General features: G+C 39.3%; 1 protein-coding gene across 3 annotated transcripts; it reads right to left on the minus strand.

The window, feature by feature from the left end:
• Positions 1–10,750: 10,750 nt before the first annotated feature.
• Positions 10,751–27,172, minus strand: ppp1r13l (protein phosphatase 1, regulatory subunit 13 like). 3 transcript variants are annotated; one of them, XM_085380645.1, is made up of 13 exons: positions 26,954–27,172; positions 19,052–19,115; positions 18,820–18,941; positions 17,887–18,442; positions 17,297–17,389; positions 17,095–17,183; positions 16,369–16,729; positions 15,819–16,279; positions 15,560–15,697; positions 14,849–14,982; positions 12,709–12,875; positions 11,986–12,179; positions 10,751–11,861 (listed from the first exon to the last, which is right to left on the minus strand). In XM_085380645.1, the coding sequence occupies exons 2-13, from the start codon at positions 19,086–19,088 to the stop codon at positions 11,826–11,828; spliced, it is 2,388 nt and encodes a 795-aa protein (XP_085236771.1). In that variant the 5' UTR covers positions 19,089–19,115; positions 26,954–27,172; the 3' UTR covers positions 10,751–11,825. The 3 variants fall into 3 exon arrangements, with proteins under 3 accessions (XP_085236771.1, XP_085236769.1, XP_085236770.1); XM_085380643.1 differs by having other exon boundaries at positions 19,052–19,132; positions 26,954–27,171; XM_085380644.1 differs by having other exon boundaries at positions 19,052–19,132; positions 27,019–27,168.
• Between the last annotated feature and the right edge of the window lie 318 nt (positions 27,173–27,490).

A 27,490-nucleotide genomic window follows, 5' to 3' on the forward strand; every position in this document is an offset into this window, starting at 1 on the left:
TTGTTTTGGTTTTTTTTGTTTGATTTTTTCTCATCACTTCCATTTGGATGCTAACTTCCTAAAAAGAAGAAGAAGCAGAAGGAGGAGAAGAAGGTCCTTCATTTTTCTATAATTGTGCATTTTGTTTTTCAAGTTTCTCATGATTCTGGTTGGCCTCTATGTGCAATGTATTTTGACTCCCCCCTTAACGCATTTGTTTGCTTTACAAACTGGTTTCCCATGCATGACCCCAAGCTTGTGGATTAAAGACTTAGATTTCAGACTAACCTGGTTTCTAGTATTCTGTGCTTGGATCCTGTCCTCACTGAATATGCACAATGCTCAGTAAAATTAGTGGGATTTGAAATTTTGGCTTAAAATATCAGATATCAGTGTCTTTAGCCTGAAGTGATATTATTTCTGCACTCAAATTCTTTTTACCAGTGGAAGTAAAGAAAAGATTGCAAAAGTACTACATATACATATAAGAATTTGGAAGCACTTGAATAAATAATGGCATCAGCCTCTTTAAATAATTCAGTTTTAACCAAAATTCTGAACAAAGAAAGACAAAAAGAAACAACACCACACACAGTTCTTTGTAAAGGCTTGATTACTATTTCTTCTTACAAATATTTATCTGTACATCCATTTTCTTTTGCATATCCAATTCAGAGTCACAGTTGGGCTGGAGCCCATTCCAGCTCTCATAAGCAATGAGGTGGAGTACACCTAGGCTAAGGTGCCAGTAATTATCCATCCATCCATCCTGAAGCCTATCCCAGCTATCATAGGGCGAGAGGCAGGGTACATCATGGATTTAGAGTCACCAGTAAACCTCGTGTACATGGCTTTGGACTGTGGGAGGAAGCTGGAGTACCCAGAAAGACCCCACACAGACACAGAGAGATCCTGCAAACTCCAAAGAAAGGCCTGATGTGGCTGGTGGATTCAAACCTAAGATCTTCTTTCTCTGAAGCAGTGGAGCTAACCACAACACCACTGTGCTGCCCCACAAATATTTAAGCATTTAAAAAATGATATCAGCTTCTCTGCACTGCACTGCACTACAATTCACCCCGACTGGTTTTGTATGTGTCAGTTGCATACCAATATCCGCTGTTGATGAGAAAGCCCTTATCACCAAGCCTGTCACTTTTAACAAGCAGGTTTGCAAATAATGAGCTAACAGTGGATTAAGACAACTTCCAGATGAGAAGGCGATGACCACAGCAGCAACAGCATATTTACACATACAGCAGTGTTTTCAGGAATGCAGTTCAATTACTACATTTTGTAATAAGAAGAAAAAAGATGCAACTAGAGCTAGGATTGGTATTTTAAATAAGTTTGTTTTTCTCCTTTAGAAGCGCTGTGGCAGCAACAGCGCTACAGAGTTAGCCACCTCAGCAAAACCTGTAAGGGAGAATAAAGGAGGGAGAGAAGGAGGAGTGTAGTATTAGCAGAGAGCCTGAGGTGGTAAGTAGCACAATAGGGAAAACACAGCAAAACTAATACTCCCCAAGGAGGGAAAACCACATCACTCTAGATTTCAAAAACATAATTATTGACGGAACATGTTTTGTCTGCACAGGTGGCTTACAGCATCAGATTGCCTTTTCCAATATAAAGGGCAGAAAACATGAGCAGGAGTGATCAGGATGATCTTCGCTCAAGCCTGCTGTTATTTTTGCTTTGAAAGAGCTCCAGGGGACATATTGATGTTTTAGCAAGATGTAATCTATTATTCTTGTTACAGAAAAAAGGCTAACAAGAGATGTTGTTTGTGTGCCAAGCACTTTGGGCGAAATGCAATTGCAGCAGCTCAATCTTCCATCAGGGCTGCACACAGCTGATGAGGGATGATTTGTGTGTGCATGCGCTGCAGTACTGCTGGGTTTTACACACCAGCAGAGGGGAAATGCAGCCCTTGTACATCCATCCCTCCATGCAAGACAATACATGAAGAAAGTTGGCGCTCATGACTCTCATTTCTATCCATGAATGTTCGGGCTCCACTCTCTGCCTCTGGAGAGCTAAATTATTTATGTTACATAGGGAAAGAATTGCTTAGGGATACAACAACAATCAAAATGGCACTCAGCATGTGGCACAAACACACTCACACAAAATGCAAGGATGTTTATGATAAACACAATTTGAATATGGGCACATGCTTTAGCGATAGTATTAAGTATTATCATGCTCATAATTGTAGCTATTTTGACTGGATGAGTGAGTGAATTCTCAGGAACACAGATTAATGTTTCATTAATGTTTGAGCTTTGAGGGGGACAAAAGGTGATGCAGTGTTGCTTTGCATTGAAGAGAGCTCGGTGATCAATAGTTTAACATAGCAGCTTGTGATGTAAACTGTTCTAATGGGATGGAAGTTTCATCACTCATGATGCATTTTGTCATGATCCTGGTGAGTGTCTGTGTTTTCCTGCATCCGTCTTGTGAGTAGAGTTCTGGTTTCTCACCTGTTCTGCTCACCTGCTATCCATCGACGGCAATCAGCGTTCGTCAGCTACCTCATGGCGGTAACCAAGCCTCATTGCTTCTTGTCTTCATGTTTATTCTTTGTATTTACCATGATTTTCCGGTGCCTTCAGTTACCTCAGTCTGAGGTGATTCTTGGCGAACACGAACAGACTTTACAATTTCTAACAATGTAAAACCATTAGTGATAAACAAGGGGATGTTCTGGCTACTGTATTGGAGCTCAGGTCTGATTTTGCTCCTGGTTCCAATTGGTCACCTCGTTTTTTTATTGCCAACTCCTCTCCCTGCTCCCGAGGGATTCATTCTGAATTTTCCACTGCTGCTTTTCTGAAAATCATGCTGGTGTTTTTCAATGCAGTCTCCCTGTTTTTCAATGCAGTCTCCCTTCTAAGGGGAACTCAGTCGGTTCAGGGGTTTTCTATTGCAGTGTTCTCTAGTGTTCGGCGGCTCACTGTGCTTTCCTCAGTTCACAACAAATATCAGGACCTCCAGGAGATCTTTAGTAAGGACAACGTGTTGTTTCTTAGATCTCACAGGCCTTATGACAGCGCCATTGAGCTCCTTCCTAGCGCCCCATTACCCTCTAGCAGAATTTACAACCTGTCTAGGCCCAGGAGGAAGGCAGTGGAAAACTATATTCTTAAGTCATTGGCAGCCGGCATCATCCGTCCATCCTCTTCCCTAGTAGGTGCAAGACATGGGCCAACTCCCACATCACGGAAACACCTTCACCTGTTTCTCGGTTTCGCAAACTTCCACTGACATTTTATTCGGAGTTACAGCCAGGTAGCTGCGCCACTCACCTCACCTCCACTAAGATTCTACTCATCTGGTCCCCAGAAGCCAAAGCAGCCTTCCTTAAATCAAAACAACAATTCACCTCTGCACCCGTTCTGGTCCACCCCGATACCACGAAACCATTCGTGGTGTAGGGGTAGATGCCTCAGACACCCGCTCCCAAGTATGTACCAGGACAAAAGGTATGGCTTGCTGGCATCCTTCTCAAATCACTCTTCTGCAAGCCTACTCCACGCTACATTGGACCATATGAGATCCAAGTCATCATCAGTCCTATGTCAGTTAAATTTAAACTCCCTGCCTACATGTGCATACATCCCAATTTCCATGTTTCTCAAGTCAAGCCAGTGCACTCCAGTTCTTTGTCCCCTTTGACACATTAAAAAGCACATTTTATTACAGTTAGAATTTCTGGTATCAGTGAGATCTTAAGAAAAATTCGTCCAACTTTACACTTTTTAATCTTATTGAAACCTTAGCAACATGACCTTATGGGTTTAGGTCTATTATCAAAACAGTCATATATCAGAAAGTCATTTTAATACAGGGTCAATGTTATATAAAAGATCTAGTTTAAAAGTAAAAATCATCATATTAAAAATAAAATCCAGCAAAGTGGGACATTAACCGTTACAGTCCATCACTCAACTTCCCAAATTTAAAAAAAAAATTGAACTCCTCCTTTAAATCTGGTAACTTTTTATTCAGGAGAAAATGCAGGCACTGCAGCCTGAATATGCTAAAATGCCCCTCAGAGAATAACAGTTATTTGCATGTCAAAGTATGAATCTCAATGGTGAAGCTGTAGCAAAACCATTAGTAGAGAGCCGAGTGTTATCCTGGCTGCCAGTTTTTTCAACAGTGTTACTGTAACCAAAATGTAATAAATGCAATAAACAAAACCAGCCTAAGACCAGAATGATTAGATATTTAGTGGAAACGATGACTTAGATTCTATGTCCCAAATGTATCTGAAAAATATAGAGTAATACAAACAATTAGGTAGAATAGGACATTTTTAAAATCCCTTATTAAGCCATGAGACTAACCCTGAAGTAGTTGTTTATTTAAAGACACATGTGGGACAAACCTAAAGCTGTGGACTACCTTTTATTGTGTCTAATATCTCATTTCATTAAGACCCAGAAGTGATTTATGAATGTTAACAGTATGCAATAGTGTACATAGCCCAATTTTTATGACCAGATATGTGTACAAGTTTCTTTATGTTTTTCAGTATTAGATATAGAGTTTCCCAATATAAGATAAGATAAGATAAGATAAGATAAGATAAGATAACCTTTATTAGTCCCACACGTGGGAAATTTGTTTTGTCACAGCAGGAAGTGGACAGTGCAAAAGTTATGACGCAAAAATTAGAATACAATAAGAATAAATACAGTACACAGCTGTACAGAATAGAATAAAATAATATACTATATACAGTAGAATAAAATAGAATAAAAATATACAATAAGATAAAAATAGAATACGAATGCTATATACAACTGAGTAAAAATACAACGATGCCAGAAAAGATTATTGCACTTAGTGTTATTGCACATGTGTGGATGTGTGTGTTTGTTCAGTTAAAGTCTTTGTTGTGGAGTCTGACAGCAGTGGGGAGGAAAGACCTGCGAAATCTCTCCGTCCCACACCGTGGGTGCCGCAGTCTCCCACTGAAGGAGCTGCTCAGTGCTGTCACAGTCTGCTGCATGGGGTGGGAGACGTTGTCCAACAGGGATGACAGCTTAGCCGCCATTCTCCTGTCACTCACCACCTCCACTGGGTCCAGAGGGCATCCTAGAACAGAGCTGGCCCTTCGGTGGTATTGTTCACCTTTTGAGTCTCTGTATGAGTGCTTGTGTGTCCATGTGTCATCACAGCAAAATGTGGTCTTAGAGACATCTAGCAGTTGTAGTGGGAAATATATCAAAGGTGGTTTTGAGCACTTTTGTGGGTGTTTGCCTGACAGCTGGACTATCTGTGGACAGATTTTGGAAAAACAAAATTGCAGTATCCGTGTAATCGGCTGCTGCTCCAGGGTAAAAGATCATTGTCAATTAAAGACACATATGAACGTGCACCTGAAGCTCCACCATGCCTAGTGCCTTACAGTATTATTCCTGTGGCTTTCTATTTCTGTGACGAGTCTACAGCAATCGTGCTTTGTTGAATAAAATTACAAATATATCAAAATGTGTCATTAACACATACTTCATCTGAAGGCTCAGTGGGCAGCCATGGGCAGAGCTCCCGAAGAGTGCTTCACAGCAATACGGAAGCCTGCACTATTTAACAGAGGTCACCACACAAAATGATATTACACAACTCTGCTTGGCGCTCTCTCTCTCTCTTTCTCTGTTTCTCATCTTCTGTGGTGCACTGTGATATATTTTCCCAGATGCAGCAAATTTTCCCACATCTTCCTCCTTTTATTCATTAACCTAGCGGTGAACTGAAATAGCACCTCATTATGAACATTTGAAAGGGACAGTGTAAGAGCCACTAATCAGATCAGACAGCAAATAAATACCAGAGCATGCACACATGCCAAGAAATGTTCAGTACACACTCATCCCTGCATGCGCGCACATGTGCACATATACACAACTTTTGGGGAATTTTGGCTGGATTTCTATTAGTGTAATGAAATTGTGGTAAGTAATGAAATAAATGCTTAAGTGCCAATTCAAGAGTAATTGATTTACTTGAGAGGGGAGGCTGAATAAAGAAAAAGCTTTTTCTTTTTCTTTTTGTCATTTTTATGCACGTGACATCATGATGGGAAAGGGGGAGGTGTGTGTGTGTGTGTGGGGGGGGGGGGGGGGGGGTTAATACAGAGGAAGAGCAAATAAAGATAAAAGCAGACAAAGACAGAAACATCCAAACAGACAAGATGAAAGATGGGGGATTGGACAGGAGCCTCAGGTCTGAGGTCTTCTGGCAATTAAAGTGATTAATTAATATCCTCCTGCCGAGGAAGTGATGGGAATGGGGGGTGTTTGGTTAATGGAGTCAGATTAAGAATAATTGTTGCTCAGACAGTCTGTCTGTAAAGGACTAAAAGAGGCTGAGAACACCCAGAAGAGACAGGGTTAGAAGCAAAGATTGTTCACATAAAGTCATGATACCTAGAAGCTCTGTGTGTATCCTGATGGAAGAGGAAAATTGAGAAATATAAAATGACAGAACAATGATAAATATAAGGGGCAAACAGAAGCTTTTGTGGAATTTTATGTTTTTCCCCTCACCAATCCATTCTGGCATTTGTTCTTGAAGCCCCTTAATGAGCACCAGATCCAACACCTGAGTGCACCTTCTTGTCAAAGCATCAGGCTAACAAAATACACTCATCAGTAGTGTTATTTACAGCGATAACAGTCAACCTTTCCACTTCTTTTCCAGTTTTGTTTTTAATATATTTCCATCTATACATTGCAGAAAGGTGGTAAGCAGTGGAGAGGCCTTAAGGTTTCAGTAGAAATTAGTTTATGCACTGAATCAACTGCTTGACTGACGCAGCATCTTAGTTTTATTTGTTGTATTCATAGCAGACTCAATCCCAGTGGATTAATGGATGTAATCTGAGTGTGCTCCAGGCTAGTTGGTGATGTCATCCTGACTCCTGTTCTTCTTGCTTGTCTCCTTAGGGAGGCCACAGAAAATCATCTGCCTCCATCTCATCCTATCCCCAGCATTCTCCTCTGTCACATCTACCTTCTGCATGTCTTCTTTCACTACATCCATGAATTTTCTCTGCATTCTGTCTTTTTTTTCTATTCCCTAGCAGCTCCATCTTCAACATCCTCTATCCAGTTAATCTACTATCCCTCCTCTACACATGTCCAAACACTCACAGCCTTACCTCTCTGACTGACCTCACCTGTCAGTCTGCTCATCACCACTGCAACCAGCAAGGGTCTCAGAGCTGATCCCTGATGTAATTCCACTCCCACTTTGAACCCATATGTTACTTGTACACACCCCACCACTGTCTTGCTGCCCTCATACATGTTCTGTATCACCCTCAGTTACTTCTCTGCCACTCCTCACTCCCTCATACAGAACCACGGTTCCTCTCTTGGCACCCTATTATATGTTTTCTCTAGATCCATAAAGACACAGTGCAACTGTGACCTTCTCTATACTTCTCCATCAACACTCTCAAAGCAGACATCAGATCTGTAATGCTCTTTCTCAGCATTAAGTCACACTTCTGCTAGCTGATCATCACCTTCCTTCCATCTTTTTGATAAAGGGTCCCAACAACTCTTTTATCAAAATACATCTGAGGATCTAATGCGGCTGAAAATATTCACTAACTCAACTTCTTCCTATAATGGAGTTCAACAGGCACCTTCCCAAATTAGGTTTTCTCAACTGTATCATATGATTGGATATTTAATATGAAAAGGGATATTACACTTTCACTGCACATCCTTCAATTCATGATTGTCTTGTTGTTTTTTATCCATTCCATTTATGACCCTTTATGCAGCATTACCACTTCATATTTATGTGACGTCATGCCAGTAGGGAATTTCTGCTCAGGCAGTGAGGGCAGACAAAGGGAACGGAGGAAGAAGGGGGAGGAAAGAGATGAGGAATGAGAACAATATGTGTTAGGTTGGACCTCGCTGGAGTGAGAGCTGAAGTGAAATGCTTCCCCGTGGGAGAGAGAAAGTGAAAAGAGGACTTGCTTGTCTTGTAAATAAAAAATTTGTAAAAAAAATGTGAAAGAATGGATGGGGTGACTGAAAAAATAAAGGACACACATAGGTAAGAGAGACGATAGTGAGAGAGGGTTGTTCCTGGTTTGGAGCAAAGGAGATATAGGTTGTTGTAAGAGAGGGTTTTTACCACTGCAACCCTTGCTTATAGCTTCCTCTGACGTACTTGTCGTCCTGAAGGCCTGAATGATTTATTAAAGTGAGGAGTGGCAGAGAAGAGGGCAGCCAGGCGAGCTCTGATTAACTAGGGGAGCAAGGGAGGACAAGCACTCCTCTATTATTCATTACTCCACAGGAGCACAGAGTGGGAACACAGGAAGAATGGATGTGGTAGGGAAAGAATGAAAGAAAAAGGCGGAGTGGACATATTTGCATGGATCTGTCTGCTCACCTCAGTGTCTGATTGAGAAAGAATGCAGAAATACAGGCACATGTGCGTGCATGCATGCAAACAAGTCCACATGCCAACAGACACTAACATGATGTCCCTTGAAGGCAGTTGGCTGGCTGTCACACATAATTTTCACAGAATACGAGAAGACGTCAGTACAGTTCTGATAGCTGAAAAACAGATATGCATATTTGTTGCTGCACTGTAGTGCTAGAAAAGCAAATGTATACTCGTTTGTTGTTCTTAAATAATGAAGCAAAGCGTTCCCCAAGTTCACGCTGAAGATGCTTTCCTGCCCTAAGTCACCCAAAAGACTAACAAAGAAGGGCATCTGATTAATACCTCAAAGGTAAAAACATATAATATTGATGCCCTTTGGGTCAACTGGTTGCTCTGGTTGAAAACTGTGTGTTTGTGGGTATGTGTGTTCTTATAAATGATTTTATACTTTTTTCGCAAGTAAAAGTGATTTATTCTATATATTTTTTCTCTTTTGGACATTATCGGAACAGATTTTAGATTATATCTGTTGACTCAACATACTCTCAATCACTCAGGGTATGAATCACATTTTTCATGGCTAGTTGCTCTATAGATAATCGCTACATTTCTCCGCAAACAGAAAACTGCCTGCTGTGTCGTTTTACACCTTTTATGTCTCTTCATTTAATTTTTTCATCCAGTTCTAACATTTATTGTCCCTATTTTTAGTAGATTTCCTTCAGCTTTCTACTTCACTTTGTGACAGTAAAGCTCACTTTCTCTCTGTGTGATTACGTTCTTATATGTCTGCAGCAGTAAAGGGCCAGCCTGCTATGTCAAGTAGTGTTGCCAGACACCGATTGGGAAATATGCTCTCTGAGAAAGCCAGCTTGTCTGAAACCATTATATGTGTGTGTGCAGGTGTGCCACACTCCTCCGACAGCAGGCCACGGCACTAACAGTTCATTTTGGTCCATCGTGGTTATAATGGGGTTTAAATGAGGCAGCAAATGAGTTCTGCTTGAAGAGAATTACTGTTCTGCAAAGAAGTCTTCACAACGTCAGATGCAGTTCTTTTACCAGTGCAGGTCTTGCAAAGAGATATGGGTTTGACTGAAGACTTGTGATTATATGCAAAAGAAAAAAAGGGGGTTTTAGACTTTTCAGTAACAGAAATTACTGCAGAAAATGTTGTGCTTTGTAAACCAAAGCATTGGCTGCAGAGGAAGGCAGTGTTTAACCATTAGGTTCAAACTTTCAGATTATAATTACTACACTGAACTGTGCTGGGTTTAACAATGATGGGGACTATTAGTTTATGTGACAAGAACTCATTATTTATAAAATAGCAGTATCAATTTTAAATGTAAAGAACAAAACAAAACCGCGATTATGAAAACTGATGAAATGGCTCAACTTGCTCATCAGCTTGCTGCAATTTTATCTTTCTAGAAACCAAAAGAGTGAAACAGCTTACAACAACATCTTACCTCATTGAGTTGCTGACTTAAACAGCTTCTTGTTTTTTAATTTAAGACGAAATGATTTTTCACTGCATCATGTGTTCCTGCTCTATACCATGGCCTTCTAGCTGAGTTGAAGATCTATTTCAGTGAAACATTATGTATTCTGCCACAGGCCACTGGACATTTCAGTTCACTTAAATCACCTGAATTATTCACCAGACACACAGCATTAGTTCATCACAGCTGTGTGTGTGTGAGAGAGTTAACAGTGATGCTGTATATCCACTAACTGTATGTCATTATTATCATGTTTGTATAATCTGCATAACATGAAACATTTAAAGAAAACAGCAGTCAGCTTCAATCAGTGTTGGCAGTAATTGTCCTCAGGGATTGTGTTGAAGAATACAAGCGTTGGTGTTAATATCAGTGCAGATAGTCTGTAGATCAAAAGATGCAAATCAGAGTTAATTTTAAAAAAAAAAACCTGTTCATCATGCGTGTAGCTTTTTCGGTAATTACACTTATTCATAAGAATACAGTTAACTAATTCATTAAATATCACAGCAGTCCTGTGGGTGCTCTGTGGTGTAAAAGCAAAAAGACTGAAAAAGATCAGGGAAATGAATGCAACTTCAAATAAGAAGAAATAAAAGAAATTAGCAGATGTTTTTCCATGTATAATGTACAGTGTGGGATAATGCTGCAGACCAGCCTTGAATGGTGCTTTGTCATATATTACTATATACAGTTTTTGCTTGCAAAACATGCAGCTGTTGAAATACTTAATAATACAATGCCATCTGTTGGTCAGTAAGGGACATTTCAAAATGGTATTTTCAAGTAACAAAACTCCAAATACAGCACATTTTAAAGAAAAGGCAAAAACAAAAACACGATTTTCATCTTTTTATTCAGTATTCAAAAATTTGATCACTATGTGCTCCGTAGAAGCCTAAAGGTTAGATGCACAGAGGGCCCTAGTAACACGTGAAACTTGTGTGGAAACAAAACAATATATAATAAAACCAGTTTTTGTCACCACATGCACTACACCACTGTGAGTACACACACAAACACATCCACCCGGAAAACACTTTCAAAAAAGACACACTTATTTAGTGAGCATAAACATACAACACAAACCTGAAGGCAAAAAGAAAATACTGAGGTTGAAAATACTATGGTAAACCTACTACCGCTGTAATGATAGGAGAACACAACTCCTGACATTCAAAAAAAATCACAGATATTTCAAGAATATTGTTGTTATTAGGATTTAACAGCCACTGTAGCCAGAAAAAGTTACAGTTAAATACTAGTACTAATATCTGAGAAACTATTTGCAAAGACTGTGATATCTGAGTACATTTCTGAAATATTATGTAAAGTAAAACATTCCCTGCTAACTGCTCTCTTTTACTGTGGTGCTTCCTTTCTGCAAACTTTTCCAGGAATGGAAACTTAGATTTTACTTTGATTGAAGCAAAGCATTTCTAAACTGAGCAGTCACAAGATTTCACACACCTGCCATGACTTTGCTGATAAGTTGACTGAACATCAAAAGCCAGTGTTTGCATTCTGATTAGTAACCTTACCAACTTTTTACTCATTGTATGGTGAACCCTTGACTGAAGCCTAAGTAATCCGAACAACATGGACCTTCACCCCTTTGTAACATTTGGATAGACAACAAAACTTGACTATCTGTTATAGAGTTGTAACATAGATAATTATTCTACAGCCAAGCCGGTACAAACGTAAAAAGATTTATCCTTGTCAGTACAGCCAAAAGGAGTATAGAGACTTCACCTTTGCCTCTCCTTCCCTGACAGATCACAAAAAATCTTTTAGGTCTGCAGTCTTTTTATGGCCGTACAGACAGTTTGTTCAACTAAAAGTCTGAAGCTATAAAGCATCTGAGAATATTCCCTGCATCAGTTTGACCAGACCTGATAATCAGGATGCCACTTAACACAGAGATTTCGGCCGAACCTTCGGGAAAAGCTAGAAAAAGAAAAAACAAACATGAAAACAATTAAAAGTCATGTTTTGTTGCAAAATGAAAATCATGAAATCAGGAGAAAAGGACTGAATTGATGTTTTCTTTATTTAGAAAGTGGTGTCTTACCCCAAAGTAGTTGTTTGGAACAAAGCCTTCCCTGCCACACAGTGAGGCCCACCACCAGTCTGACCCCTCAGGTTTCTGGAGGATGGTGACCATGTCTCCGTCTTTAAAGCTCAGTTCATCTGCTGCCTGAGCTGGGTAGCTCCACAGAGCATAAAGCACTCCGCTGTTGTCCACCCCCATGGCCTCCTCCGCAGCTGAAGAAAGAAAACAGGATACATATAACTATAAAAACTGCTGTACCAGAAAGCAGTAGTTTGGAATAGTGTTCATTGAGAGGCTAGAGGTCACTATATTTGCTTTTGATTTCATAATAATTAAAGAAATTATAGTTCACTATAGCTTTATTTTAAAACGCCACCTTAAAGTGTTCCTACGCTGTATTCTTAAAATCATTTTTTAAAAAAGAAAGAAAGAAAGAAAGAAAGAAAGAAAGAAAGAAAACTTGTAATCCTCCTAACATTTCTTTGGGAGTAGATTTTGAACAAAACTATTTAATTATGATTATTATTTTTCTTACTATTATTTATATTACAACATACAATATATATACATATTCTGTACATGTCTGTGAATGGCTGAATGCTATTTAACAAAACAATTGACACTGAGGTTAAACATGCAGCATATTACATCAGTAGAAAATATCATATGATACGTTATAAGTACTATTTGACTAATTAAACAGTTCATAGTACAGTTTACATGTGGGAGTTGTTGTCTCACCCCTCAGGAAGGTTTCACACTCCTCATATCCAGGAGCATAAGGGTCACACTTCTGGGAGGCAGTAGCTCTGTCTCTTTCTGTAACGGCCATGACGGCAGCCCCACTCCTCACCAAAAACTCACAAAGAGGACGGTCATTACAAGAGGCTGCACAATGAAGAGGAGTCCTGTGGGCCACATAAAGAGCTTTAATTATGTTGTATTTATAGATATGGATATATCCGTACACCGTCTTCCAGTTCCAGGGCTTTGGATACCAGGATATAACATTATATTAAAAAATAAAACATCTATTCCTTTGCAACTCCTTCAGATCAACTTCATCAAATGATAACTTAGACTGAAAAACCTTTATCCTTGTCAGCACAGCCAAAGGGAAATATTTACAAAACCAAAATGCAAAAAAAGAAAAGTTAAGCACACTACATGTTAACGTTTTCTGTATGACTTTATCAGACTCTCATGTCATTATGGTCGAACTATGGCCCACTTTTTTTTTAGCAACGTTGCTTGAGGTCATTGAGCTTTGCAGGCATTCATTTATGCACAGTTCACTTACGGTTCCACCACAGCATTTCAGTGAGGCTAATTCTTTTCTTTTTCAACCAGTCTGTTGTCGATTTACCAGTATGCTTAGAATCTTTGCCCTGTAGGACGGATGACCAAGTTTAGTCAAAAAGACTTCACATCTGATTCTAGAATACTTTTGTATATAAAGAAGTTTACAGTATACTCAAAAACTACATGTTGCCCTGGTCCTGTAGCTGCAAAATCAGTCCAGACATTACCGCTCCATCACTGTGTTTGACAGTTGGTATGAGGTGTTTGTGTTTGGTTTTCACCAAATGTGAGGTAGTGCATCTCCACTTCGGGCATGTCTGCCCAAAAAGACATTCTTTAGATATTAAAGATATTCTTTAGAGAGCTGTTTACTAATATGTGCATGGAAATGTTCAAGTATACATTTCTTTTGTGCAAAAGTTATGTGTATACACAAAATTAATATGGAATTTATTAAACATGAGAAAAGTGGTCGATGTTGTAAGACAAAAGTCTACGCATCTATGGCAAGAAAGCAGGGCCAACTGAAAATGGAAACAATTGCACCCAAAGAGAAAGCCAGAAAAGTTGAAAAAGCTTTCCAAAGTTAGGCCTTCATCACTTTGTTCTAACTGTGTTCATACATTTTGAACCAATTTGGTATAAAAGACTGATTTGGCATGATATGTTTGAATGAATTTGTGTGCAGGCATTCTTACTAAATGAGAACCTTTGTTCCAGAGGCCTTGTGATTTGTTCAGATGCAGGTTTTCAAACCTAAGCCATGCTGCCATGTTATTTTTAGAGAGAACAGGCTTTCTCCTGGCAACCCTTCAAAACAATCATACTTGTTCAGTCTTTGTCCAATTGTACTGCCATGAACTGTAACATTTAACATGCTGAGGAATGAAATGTAACATTTAACAGGCTGAGGACTGGTGTATTTTGAATGGTGCTTTTTTTTATCTCAATTTTAATTTGTCTTAACATTGACGTTGGGGTGAATGTACTGGAACATTTACTGGCAGCTGTCTTCAATGTTTTCCTTTTGCGAATACGGTAATCTTTCTCCTAGTAGAATGATGGATTTCATCTTGTTTGGAAATAGCTTCATAACTCTTTCCAGAACAGTAGGAAACAATAATTGCTTCTCTGAGATCATTGGTGCACGCACCTGAATGCACCAGACCTGCAAACTACCAAAACCTCTGCTTTTATAGAGGTGGTCACACTTATTGATGATCAGTTAATCAAGTGTATTTGATCAGCAGCTCCTGTGTGCTACTTACCCTCTTAAGCCTTATGGAAATATTAAGGCTGTATTTAATTTTTCCTTCTGCATTTTGGTTGAGTTTTGGTTAAAAAATAATAATAACACTATGCCATGTAATGTTCATCTATCCAAATGTAAGACCAATTTTATGTAAATCTTTTGAACTGAAATAGGCTGTACCTTTTGTCCACATGGCTGTGCAAACAAGGAGTAATGTTGTGTTCTGAAATAAGTTATATGAACTAGTTACACAAAGGCTTTTACAGGAGACAAACATAAGAGGAAATAAGAGAAAGAGGATGTATACAACAGTAAACAAATATTTACCAGCCATGGCTGTCAGGTGCACTGACATTAACTCCAATCCGAACCAGGAAGTCCACGATATCGTGATGCCTAAAGCAGACGGCATTATGAAGGGCAGTGATGCCTTCTTCATTTGGTTGGCTGGGATCACTCATCTTGGAAAAGCATTTTACACACAGTAGATTTGTCAGATTAAATGTGATTTATTTCCACCCACCATTTAAACAAATTGCAGACATAAAACAAATAAGATTTGCATTTGTTGTAACCAGTTTATCCACTCTGACATTCGTTTAGCATGACTGTCAGCATTTCTTTCTAAAATAGGAGTTGAAGCTATTGTGCTGACTGGAAGACTCAGAGTTGAGCTGAAAAACAGAACGCATACTCAGCATGTGTTCCTTCAGAAAACTAAAGTTAAACATAAAACATTTTTTCACAATTTTCAGTACTTCTTAATGTCTAAATACGGCACTGGAGCAGGAAGTCTGTCACTTCACTGTTGCAGTCCAATAAACTGTATTTAGGCTGCTGATGTAAACTAAAGAAGTGGAAAAAAATATATATAACTATTATGGGCAGCCCTCGGAGATCATGCTATTTTCTTGAAATACATCCAAACCTTGCTGCCTGCACAGTTTATGTCTGGACTTTGCTAAGTGAAGTTCTCTTTAAATTCTTAACATAATTAAGCTAGCGATAGAGATAGAGAGATAGAGCTAGTATACATACCTCCTGGACAGCTTTCTGCACTGTGTCCAGGTCTCCAGCTAAAGCTCCATCAAGTACAAGCACCAGCGGGCTAAGCCGAGCCCGCCTGCCAGAATTTTTGCGCTTTCGATTAGGTAGGCGCAAAATTGAACGGTAATTCTGCACAAAAAACAGAATATCAGTTTGTATAAAGCCAAACACTTGGCTGCAGAAGATTGCATTCCACCTTTTAAAACATTATACGCTATTGTTATAATTGTTATTGTTGTTAAATACTTACTTTGTCATTTTTAATGAGAGTGGGTGTCTTAGGTGGAGGGAGAGGGGGTAAAGCACTGTCCTCCCCATCTGATGAGCTGCTACTCTCACTACCTTTGTCCGCCTTGTTATGGTATTCCTTGCGAAAGAGCTTGTTGATAAGATGTTTGTACTGGTTTGGTTGGTAATGCGAGGGCTTCTTCAGGGGCTTTGAAAGGTTCACAGAGCCCCTCCTCTTCAGGGCTCTGGGAATTTCTGCCCTGATGCGCAGGACCTCCTCTATGACAGGGGTCACATGGCTCTGGGCATCAGGCGCCACCACTGGTTGCAGCGTGGTGGGGCTTAGGGGCCGAGGAGGTTGCTGATTGGTGCCCTCGGTCTCCACACTACCCTCTGATATGGCAGGATTCTCCAAATTTACAGGATTCTGCTGAGCAGATACCAACCGCTCTAACTCTGCATCTATATCCGCTGGGTTCAGCACTACAATCATGGATAAAAATCACCATTTATAAGACAGAGATTCATAAACCATAGTGAGGAAGTGTTTGCTAATGTAAAATGTGTTTTACCGTCACTGTATAGAGCTGGCTGCCACAGCTCAGGTGGCTTCAGTTGTGGCTGAACTGCAGGAGGCTGGAAGAATTCCTTTGGGACGGGTACAGCAGGTTGGTAAGGTGACATGTCACTTTGTCCTCCAACCACTCTGGGTTGGGGGGCTATCATTGCTCCCCAATAAGGATTTTGAAGGCGCATGATGACAGAAAGAGGAATGGGTTTATGCTGGCGGGACTGAGTTGAATTGGGAGGAATAGAAATACGGGAGATGGGCTGAGACTGGTAAGGGGAGTGAGACTGAGATGGTGGTACTGCAATACGTGCATTACGGGGGAGGGATCCACTGGAAAACTGAAGAGTATTAGAGAGACGATCCTGTAACAGAAGAAACAAAAAAGGGACACTTTTTTTCCTTTTATTTCAATGGAGGAAGTAATTTGGGGGGTTTTCGTGTTCTTTTTCATTAAACTGGACATTTTTCTGTCCCACAGAAGACAAAAAATGCAGCATTACAAAAAACATGCTCTGAATTGAGATCAAGATTTTTAGGAAAGGTGCATCCTGTTCACTAATGTTGGGATCAACTTTTTCTTATCTATGAAAAAACAAGGAAATAGAGTAATTTACATATCTGAAGTTTCTCATGAACTGCAGGGAGTCTGGAAGCAGATTCATTGGAATTAAAGCGTTGAGATACACAAAAGCCATACAAACAAGTTTCATCTTGTATTACAATTTACTTTTATGGGGCTTGGAGCTGGAGAAGGGCCATCGAGGTTGGATTCTTTCCAATTTGGATTTGGCATAGTTGACCGCAGCCACTCTGTCTCTGCAACAGCAAGGTTAAAAAACAAAAAGAACAACAACAAAAAAAACTTGCTTAGATTAACTTGCAGAGACTCATTCCAGAAATTCACTTTAAATGGTCATAAAACCACTAACTGTCATAAGTGTGATGAGGCTTCCTTTCATAAGACATGTCCAGATCTGTCTCATTCCACTTGCCAGGACTCTTCTGCCATTGCACAGCCTCGTCTGAGATTGTGGGAGATAAAGCAACAAAAATATGAGCAAAGGAAAAACAAAAATAGAGCAAGTGTGCTAGAAAGTTAATAAGCTTACAGACCAGTATTATTTTTTATAACATTTTCATGCGTTTGTTTTTTATAACTGAAAGAACACTGTGACACGTCTACTTTTAGATTTGCTTTCATGTTCAGAAAGTGAGTCTGTTTTTTATCTATTTATCTATCTATTTTTTTTTTATCTTGTTGACTAAGAAGCACTTTTTCAGCCACACTTTAATAACATCTCTACCCAACACACCCCTTTATTTAATCAGACAATATTTGAATTGTTACATCTCAAATCCTGACTTATATCCAGATATGTTGAGGTAATTTAATTTGACTTGTTGGGTAGTTGCTCACCTAGTTTCTTAATAAAAATGTATTAAAATTACTACAAAGGTAATAAAGTAAAATGAATTTCATGATAATTAAGTTTAAATGTCCTGAAAATGAAAACTTTACCTTGTTGCCTGGAACTGCTAAAATTTCTGGGAAGCGTGCTGGACATTGGATAATTGGCAGACAATGGAGAAGGGCTTCTGTCGAATCGAGGCGACCTTGGATGCATCTGGCTGCTGTCATAAGGTCTGAGCAAATTGGAATGGGCTGAAGCTGATGGTTCCAAAGTAACAGCCTTTGAGTTTGGAGCAGGGCTTCTATCAGTGGAGCTAACTGAGCTTCGTGGGCTCTTGTCATAATGAGGCAAAGAATTATACTTCGTGTTTTGAGCTGAATGGCTGTAACTATGGTGGACGATGTCAGATCCAGCTCGGACTGGAGCATGTGCACTTCTTTGGAGCTTTGGGGATGATAGTGGGCTTGGTGGGAATACGGGGGAGGATCTGGTATTATTATTGTTAGAACTGACAGAGTCAATGGGACGGAGGGATGCTGAGCTTGTGGAGTAAGCTGAAGAGCTGGGAGATCCATTACTGCTGCCACCGGATGCCTGTTTAGTAGTGGAAGTGCTGGAAGACCAACTGGACTGAGGCTGCTCTCTGGAGATACTGGAGGTGGCCTACAGAAAAAAAGAGATATGGATATCACTGCGTTTTGTTTTGTTTTAAACACAAACATGTCAACATGTTTTTGTTGGCATTCAACTACATCTGTACAAGGGTGTGTTTGAAAGAGTGCAAGTGAATTTGAATGAAAGTTTTTATTTTGGTCTGTGTTCACACATTTACAAAAAAATCAGGACAAGGAAAGCCCCTCACTGGCAAATTTAATTTAGAAACAGAGGAAAGGAAAAAACAAATAAATCAACCACTGCCTTGATATTTCCACCCATGTTGCACACTTTGAAGGACTACAAAATGTAACTATTATAAACTAGTGCAAATTAACAGCTAAAAGAGGGAAACTAGTACTACATGTGTGTGTATGAGTGAGTACCTGTGACTTAGACTCTGTGTTGTTATTGCTGGTGGAGGCCTCCTGCAGCAAGGAGTTAAACTCTTTGGATAACTCGTCTGCTGTAGCGAGTGATGCGCTCAGATCATCATTCATGGTCTGGACTGAATATAAACCGCAAATGTACAAAACTCAATTAGCAGAGGATATTATTCCCACATGTACAAATATACACAGAGCCAAGTGGAAAAGTTAAACATTAGTGGAAACTCACACAGCATGCTGCTCCCAAAACTTGTTTGAGAACTCATGACTCATCAGATAGCAATAACTTGCTCCTGAAAACAAACGCCACCTGTTAGGACAGAAAAAAAAATCCAAAAAACAAAACACTTCCATCAGCTTACAAGCTTTTTATCATCTTTTTAGAAGAATTAACATTTTACAGGAAATGTTTCTCCTAATACTGAACTACACACAGACTTCCTCGAACCCTAATTCACTTTAAATCAACCTTGAAAGTTAGGTTTCATGCAAGATTTACTTTGCTTAGCTCTTCCCTTTCAGCTCCAAGCTGAAATTACCTTCAGGCAATTTCCAAATAAGCCGAATGCCTGTCATGTCTAAACAAGTCACAATTTCCTGATTACTGAAAGTTCAAAAACAGAAATATGACATAGTGCACAATTGCAAACATTTATAATGACGTTATAGACATTTGAGCGCCCTTTTAAGTGCTGGTTGCAGGTGTTCATCATACCTACTGACTCAACCAAGTTATCTGAGATACCAGGTGCTCAAGCTTAACATCACTTATGACTTATGTTGGAGTGTCAGTTTCAGACAGACAGGCCAGACAGACAGGTGCAGCACAGCTTCAAGTGTGTGACAAAGTATAGTAATACTAACAACCAGAGAGACGCCGATGCAAGCTGGGCTATTCTGTTAATGAGTTTAAGCCAATAAAAAAATACGAACAATGAGCTGCGCAGTAATAACCACTTTGCATAGAAGCCTTTGCAAAGGCTTTTTTGTGTATACATTTGGATGCACTACAAAAAGCTGAGAGTCACCACTGCATGTTTCTCAGTAAACTTAAAACATACATTTATAGTGCATCTTCAGCCTTTAGGTCCAGTAAATATTGTTCATGCAGTAGAAATCTTATGAAGACCCTTTAGTTCATGACATTTCTAAAAGTAACTCTGTCATGTTGAAAGCTTAACTTATCACCCTTATCTAATAATTTATATTGTGAGTTCCAGCAGATTTCCTTTGTGGTTTACGGTTCTTTGTATAGTTAGCCAACTACATTCTGCAGTAGGCAAGTAGATGTTACATGAGCCGCAATGGCTGCTTTCCAATCCATAGCTAGTATAAAGCTAGAATGACGGTGAAATTTGATGTTACTAAAGAACATTGTTCAAACTAGTTTATAGTAGTAAGGTGCCAAATTAGTGACACCTTCAAGAAGCAAGTCCTGTCAGTCAGCAGCCTACCAAAGAACATCAAGACATTTGGACATTTATTTTTGAAGTATTATAAAAATCAGCTTTTATTTCAATGCTCAGTAGACTTCTACCAACATCTTTGCTGTTGCAAAAGTCTCTCCTGCTATCCAGGACCTACAAGAGTTATAACCATGGAACCCAGTTTGCCCTGCAGGCAGTGCAACAGTACTGTAGACTGTAACACTATACTGCAAACCACCCAGTTTTACCTGTCCTTACCGTCCTATATTCAGTTTATTGCGACATCCCTAGTTTAGGCATAATGGGGGGAAAAGGTTGTGACAGAGGACAGATTTATTGAACCTCCTCACTTTCACTCAGATGCTGTTTCCTGATACTTTGATTTTTATTGTGTTAGACTAGACACAGATTACACATGTACATGACGATGAAAATGAATTTAATACGCATAATGTGTAGGAAAAAATATAAAACATTTTTGGAAATGTTCCTCGGTTCACTTTTGGTGGTTTAAAGGAGCCAAGCCACTTCCACTAGTCATGAAGAGAGATGCGAGATTGAGCTTCGTAGTCCCCGGTTGTTTAATATTGTTGTGTTTGTACATAAAGAAACCTTGTCTGGACCAATCTCAACCAGCATTGGTTATGCACACCCTGCTCTACATAATTCTGATTAATTAGAATACCAACTGAAAATTAGCCCTGGCCAGAGCAAACAAGGGTTATATGAAGTAACCAATACTAAATTTACAGCAGAATCAGATAAGTGTTATTCATACTATTTGTCATGCTTTGTAGCAAGAACTTGTCACATCTCAGTCAGGCCTGGGTGCAGGCTCACATTCCTTACTCCTCCCAGTGAGACATTCTCACACATTAGCACACTTGAACGCTTACCACTGTCAACAGCAGCTCACACAAAAAGAGATTGCACTCTTGGTGACTCACAAAGGTCAGGCTGATCACTCATTCACTGAACTCTCTCTTTACTGCCCAGGATTTTATTCACCCCACCCTTTTTCTTCCTGTGAAACTCTGCATGCCGTTTGGCACCTTTGCTATTTTCTCTTGATTCCGACAATTTTGGCTTTGTGTTGCCAGAACACTTGAACTTCACTAAAACTAGAACGGAATCATAATTAGATGTTACGTAATTTATTTTTAGATGCATGTAAGAAGTCAAGTCAAGTTAAAGTTTATTTTTCTAGCCCACATAGAACAACCTTTGCTGACCTAAGTGCTGTACAAGGTTACAGAAAATATACACTGGACAAATCCATCACTAAATCAACAACAAATATACACTGAAAATGATCAAGTAAGACAAAGTAAACAAGACTGTATTTGCATAGAAAAGCCAGGCTACGCTGCTCAACTAGAAGTGAAAACAAGCAAAGATAAGCAATTTTTTTTTTAAACAGTGTTTTAAAATGATTTAAATCAGCGGTCCCCAACCCCCGGGCCTCGGACCGGTATTGGTCCGTGAGTCGTTTGGTATCGGGCCGCGAGAGTTGAGGCTCAGGTGTGAAAAATATGGTTTTCAGGGTTTTTATCGGTTTTCAGCGTTATTTTGTTATCGTTTTTATCGTTAACTCGGTTTTCCTGGGTCTTTTCACGTGTGTTATGAATAAATCTTCTTTTTTTCAGTACCGGTACTAGTTTTACTTTGTTGTATTTATCCGCGACACCTTAAAGGCCGGTCCGTGAAAATATTGTCGGGCATAAACAGGTCTGTGGCGCAAAAAAGGTTGGGGACCGCAGATTTTAATTACTCTTTTGGGTGTGTTTACGACGTTAACTTTTCTTATAACTTAGTTTATTGCAAACTAATAAAGCACATTACTGCAGTTAATATAATGACAATATTGAATTATTTCTCTCCTTTCACTTTACTTTTATTTTGTGTTCTATCATCTTCCATGACATACCTATCATAATAACATTTAGATTCTGGATTTGCCTTTGTTTTTGTGCTATTTTAGTGTTTGTTTTGAGATAATCTCTTTCATTTATTTCTCCTTGTTTGTTTCTTTTTAATCACAATAGGTTTCATTTGTTTACTTAACACTTTTATCTTATGCAAGTGTATGAATCTAAAAAAATAATAAAAAATCTAGACAACTCTGTGTAAAGAAAAAAATGTTTTTAGAAGTGAAGACAGAGATATATAGTCAATAACTTTGTTTGTTGGAACAGCCAATATCCTTTCAGTTATCACATATAGTATCTCTTGAGGCAATTGTTCCACATTTTAATAGACGTGCTACAGTAAATAAAGATAGAAGCATATGCAAATATGGAAGCGAAAAAACATCAATCATCTAGACGTTTAAAGTGAACTGACAGCTTGTGGCTACTGCAGCTGTGCTGTCGTCTATTTCTGGTTTTGTGTCATGGTTAGTTTCTTGGAAAACCACATTTTGATTTTCTTGCCAGTGCTTAGACTAGAATGTAGTACAATACAGCAACAATTAGCTCTTTCAAGTGGTGAAGCCAACATAAAAGCCACAGGAATAAAATATAAAATGGCACTTGACAAAACTACTGTCCCCAAAACTACTGGCAGTGCAAAATGTTAAAATTCTGTTAGGACACCCTGAAAAACAGAGAGAAACTATGGGAAGCACAATGGAAATTTAGAGATTAAAGACAATAATCATTAGCTTTGCAAAATGCTAGGGTGTGTCTAACCAAGACTACAAGCAGTCTCTCCCTTTCCCACTCCTTTTAAGTCTTTCGCTAGAAGTTCATGATTACACATCCAATTCTTTAGTTTTATCCTAACTACATATTTCTATCTAGGTACTAATTTCCTGCCTGTTCTCTTTCACAATTGTCGGTCCCTCCTTCATATCCTTCCTCCAGAACTTTGGCTTTGTGCTGGCAGAAAACTTGCAACAGCATGATAAAGCATTCCCTTTATACAACTTCCCTTTGTGGCCTGCTTTTCATTTTTGTTTATCATAAAGTCCTAAAGCAAACATTACCTGTAAGTCATCATCAATGAACATACATTTCAATTGCTCTTGCATAGTAAGATTTTAAATACCAAGGCCCTATTTCAGGAAGCCGGTTTAGAAAACTCAGAGTGAAAAACGATACTCAGGGTTGAGTAACCCCGAACTGTCCAACTCGGAATATTCGGTTTCAGAAAGGCTGATAACAATTAGTTCAGTCAACGCTGAGTTGCTTTAACCCCAAGTTAAGCGCGCGCACGAGGATACATAAAGCCCTGATTAGTGGAGCACAGATTAAGCAAGTCACCATGGAGACGGAGGGAAAGAAGGCGCGGTCAATGTATTTTACAGCGCTTGAGGCCGAAATTCTGATGGCAGCATATGCCGATAACATGCAAATTTTGCGGAAAAAAAGTAACACAGCCTCAGCTGCAAAAGAAAGGGAGCATGCATGGCAAAACATAGCCGACAGAGTCAATGCGTGAGTGTTAATTTAAACATTGATCTAGGGATTTCCACCCATTCAACACGTTATTTTATTATATTTATTTTATTTTTTATTTTATACATTTGATTTTGTGATGTGATGTGAGCGCAGGTGCAACCCAACAGGCCCCAAACGTTCCTGGCAGCAAGTAAAAATGAAATATAAAAATATAGTCCAAACAGGTAAGGTGTAATTGTATTATGAGCCATAGTGCTTGGTCTGTTTGTCCGATGTAAATCGATTGCAGTTAGAGGCTACATTAATTTCCCCTCTGTAAGCACTTATTGAAATTATCTGAGCACATTACAAATACATATTTGCTTACTCTGTATGCTCAAATGTGACCCGTTATAGCCAACAGAACAAAAAGCGGAGGCCCGAAAAACAGGTGGGGGTCCTCCACCACCACCACTCACAGAGGCTGAGCAGTTGGCTTCTACATTTGTGATAATGTTGGCAGCATCACATATGATCTTCACAGTGCAGAGAACACAAATTAGCATCCATTACTATAATGAAATAATTTGTTAGTTTGAAATGCTACAGGGAACTATGTACCTGTACATTAATGCTGTGGAAAGACTTCCTGTTCACATAGTCTCCTTCATTTACTGAAGGAGCAATGATTGGAATGTGAGTGCCATCTATACAGCCAATCACGCCTGGGAACCGTGAGAATAAATGTAACATTTAAGTAGTAGTTCAAGTATCACCACATCATGAATTAAGTTTCGTTCATCCTGATACCTGCAATTTTGTGGAATCCCTCTTTGATAAATCTTGTGGGTCTGTGACCGGGGAACACCACAAACGAGTACAGGAGACGTTTCAGTGCAACTGTAACATTCCTGACTGCCCGACAGACGGTAGCCTTGGAAACGTGCTCAGCGTCACCAATATTATACAGAAAGCTCCCGTTTGCAAAAAACCGAAGTGCAATACGAATAATATGTACAGAACTGAGAGAATGTCCGTGATGTGTCACATGAGCAATATTAGGCCTGAGGATGTTATTCAAATAAATTATAGATTGTGCTGAAAAACGTAACGTTCACACAGGAAATCATCAGGAAATGATAAAATGTCCGAACGCGCTCTAATCACTCTCTCCCGGCGGAGAGCTCTGCGGAGAATTTGGGCTTCAACATCTACTGGCTCTTCAAGGAAGGGGCACGCCATGTCTGACACTTCCTACAGTCAGGTTTCCGACAAAGAGGCGGAGAAAGTCAGGGTTAGTTGAAGTAAACCTGCTAGAGGGCAGGTTAGCTTCACGGAGTGTGTCGTCATAGTAACTCACTCAGAATTAATCTAAACTCGCTTTGTGAAACCGAAAACCCAGAGTTTTCGTTAACTCAGGGTATACTTACTCAGAGTTTGCACTAAACCGGCTTCCTGAAATAGGGCCCAAGAGTCCAAAGTCCAACATCCAGCATAATGTTTACACTGGCTCATCACTGTTTCATGTAGTAAGAATGTTTGAAAACATGGCGAGAAAGGAGAATAAACCCAAGGATAATTATGCAGATTCATGTGGGAGGTGCTGTGTAATTACTGTGAGAATGACCAGGAATCTGTGTTGCAGAATTCTGAGATCTTCATGCACTGATAGGCTTTATCATTAGTATTAGCATTCTTGCATCAACAGATACCGGCAACACTTGAGCTGTTTATGTGAAAGGTCATGTCAAGGCTTGTAAAACTAATTTCAAAAACCGCTATGACTTTGTGCTGACCTAGTTACATGAGAAGTTTAGTTAAATTTGACTATGACCCCATGCTGACATTAGACTAATCGTAAAGGGCTCACTGATTAAAACATGGCATGTACTTGGATAACAGTGAGATAACGAGTTGGAAAAACCCCACCCAAAGAACTCTGTTTTGTTTTTTTACAGTGCTTTCACCTGCACAGCAGACTTAGTTAGTCACTGAAAGCCAAACCTACATAATTACACAAACAAGAGTTCACACTAATACGCTCTATTCACGATAGCAACTGTCACTTCCAAAGACTTTACACAATACATGACTATTATACTTCTCAAGCTTGGGATAAAAGCAGTCACTGCAGACACAAGAGCACATAAACTATGGATAGACCAGAGACATGCTGAGGTGATGATTACTAATCCAGAACAAGAGTATATCTTTCCTTCCTTTTGTCCCATAATGTGGACAACTGTTTTTTAGCATAGCCTCGTGTCTCTGTGGTGGTAATTCATTTCACTTCTAGCATAATACTGTTCTCCACAGCATATGACACAGGAATCTCTCAGTGCTATATGACATTTCTGGGAAGTTACATGCCAGATCCATTCATCCAATGCCTGCTTTGTAACATTCTCAAGCTGTGGTGCAAAGCAGGGCCACTACCAAGAAGTAAATATCAGCTGGTATATGCGTATGTACATGAATTCGACCACAATTTTCTTTTTTTAAATTGCTGAATTCTGCTTGGTTTTAAGGATTTTTTGCAACAGGTTGCAGCAAGTACAACAAATGCAGCCAAACTTGTTTTGATAGAGAAACCATGTAAAGCACACGTTCTGGATAAATACCATTTCATCCCTGTTCCAACAGGAAGGTTTGCTTTGCTTGTAAATTAGAGTTGTGTATAGATCCAACATGCAGTTCAATTAAGCAAAAAATTGGCACAGTTGAATTTGTGATGTAAAATTGACTGAAATAGTGGTTATACTAACACCAAATGTTATGAATGAATTTCTTGCTTATCCTAACACTAAAAACAACAATTAATACATTTCATCCCGGACCCAGTGTAGTAACAATCCAATAATAATGCACATCAAAAAATAAAAAAAAATAGAAGCACAAAACTGATAGAAAAGACACCCTGGATATTGTGTTTCTACATAGCTATATTAGACTATATATATATACATAACTGTAAATAAACGATTGTTTTACTGGTTGCACATCAATGTCCAGCCAGCAGCTCGCTTTTGCACTTCAGCTTTTCTTTGTGGTTTTGGACAGAGTGGCATGCCAGGCACGGTTGGTAACATCTGATTTTCATTACAGTACACGCTCTTCCTCAAATAGAAGAAACCTCACAATCAACTAGAAATGAAAGGAGATACGCTGTGAAAAAGAGTTTTCATAACTTCAGTTGAGGTGCGAACAGATAACTAATCCGACGCTGCACAAATCCGTAATGCAGGCACCATCTTAAACCGCAACTTAGTTTTCGACCATGAAGACGGGCAAACTTGCATTACGGAACAAATTAAAAGTTCATACCTCAACAAATCAGAGCCTGTCCTTTTGTCCTAAACTGAAGAGAAGAGAATGCGTTGCGTCCAAACCTTCTTGTCTTCCTGAAGTTGGGATCAGCCTGAGTCGCTCTCTTGTGGCGGCGGCTCCAGACATTTAGTCATAGCTGCGTACCGAGTTGAGTTATTTTGGCTGATAGTCCAGCCCCTCGGCTTTCTTCACTGCTGTAACCCGAGCCAGGTGTTCCTGCCACAGCTGTTCCAGGTGAAGTATATAATCCGTGAGGGAAGAGTTGCGTATTATTTAGTAAATTGCGGACAGGTAATTGTCGATTTTTTTTATTCACACCCTCACTTTTGAATAGATTTTTTTTAGTTTATGAACTGTGTTACATGCATAATAATAGACTATTGTTTTACACAATTATGTATTTTTAAAAACATATAACTGTATTAATTTGTTGGGCCTATAGGCCCATCATATACTTCCGATACACAAGTCTCTCTCATTTTAAGAAAAAATAGAACCATAAAATAGTACCTTACTTTTGTTTATAGTTTATAA

The sequence above is a fragment of the Rhamphochromis longiceps genome, linkage group LG14, assembly GCF_057381845.1.
Source record: "Rhamphochromis longiceps isolate RC_006_pf linkage group LG14, R_longiceps_female_GT1.1, whole genome shotgun sequence".
NCBI lineage: Eukaryota > Metazoa > Chordata > Actinopteri > Cichliformes > Cichlidae > Rhamphochromis > Rhamphochromis longiceps.

Excerpts from the sequence above, each read along its gene's own strand:
- ppp1r13l (XM_085380645.1), bottom strand. The coding sequence starts at position 19,088 with ATGAGTTCTCAAACAAGTTTTGGGAGCAGCATGCTGT. Across the intron at positions 17,390-17,886 it reads TAGCAGTTCCAGGCAACAAG|ACGAGGCTGTGCAATGGCAG; the intron begins GTAAAGTTTTCA and ends CCACAATCTCAG. Across the intron at positions 14,983-15,559 it reads TGCAGAAAGCTGTCCAGGAG|ATGAGTGATCCCAGCCAACC; the intron begins GTATGTATACTA and ends TGCTTTTCCAAG.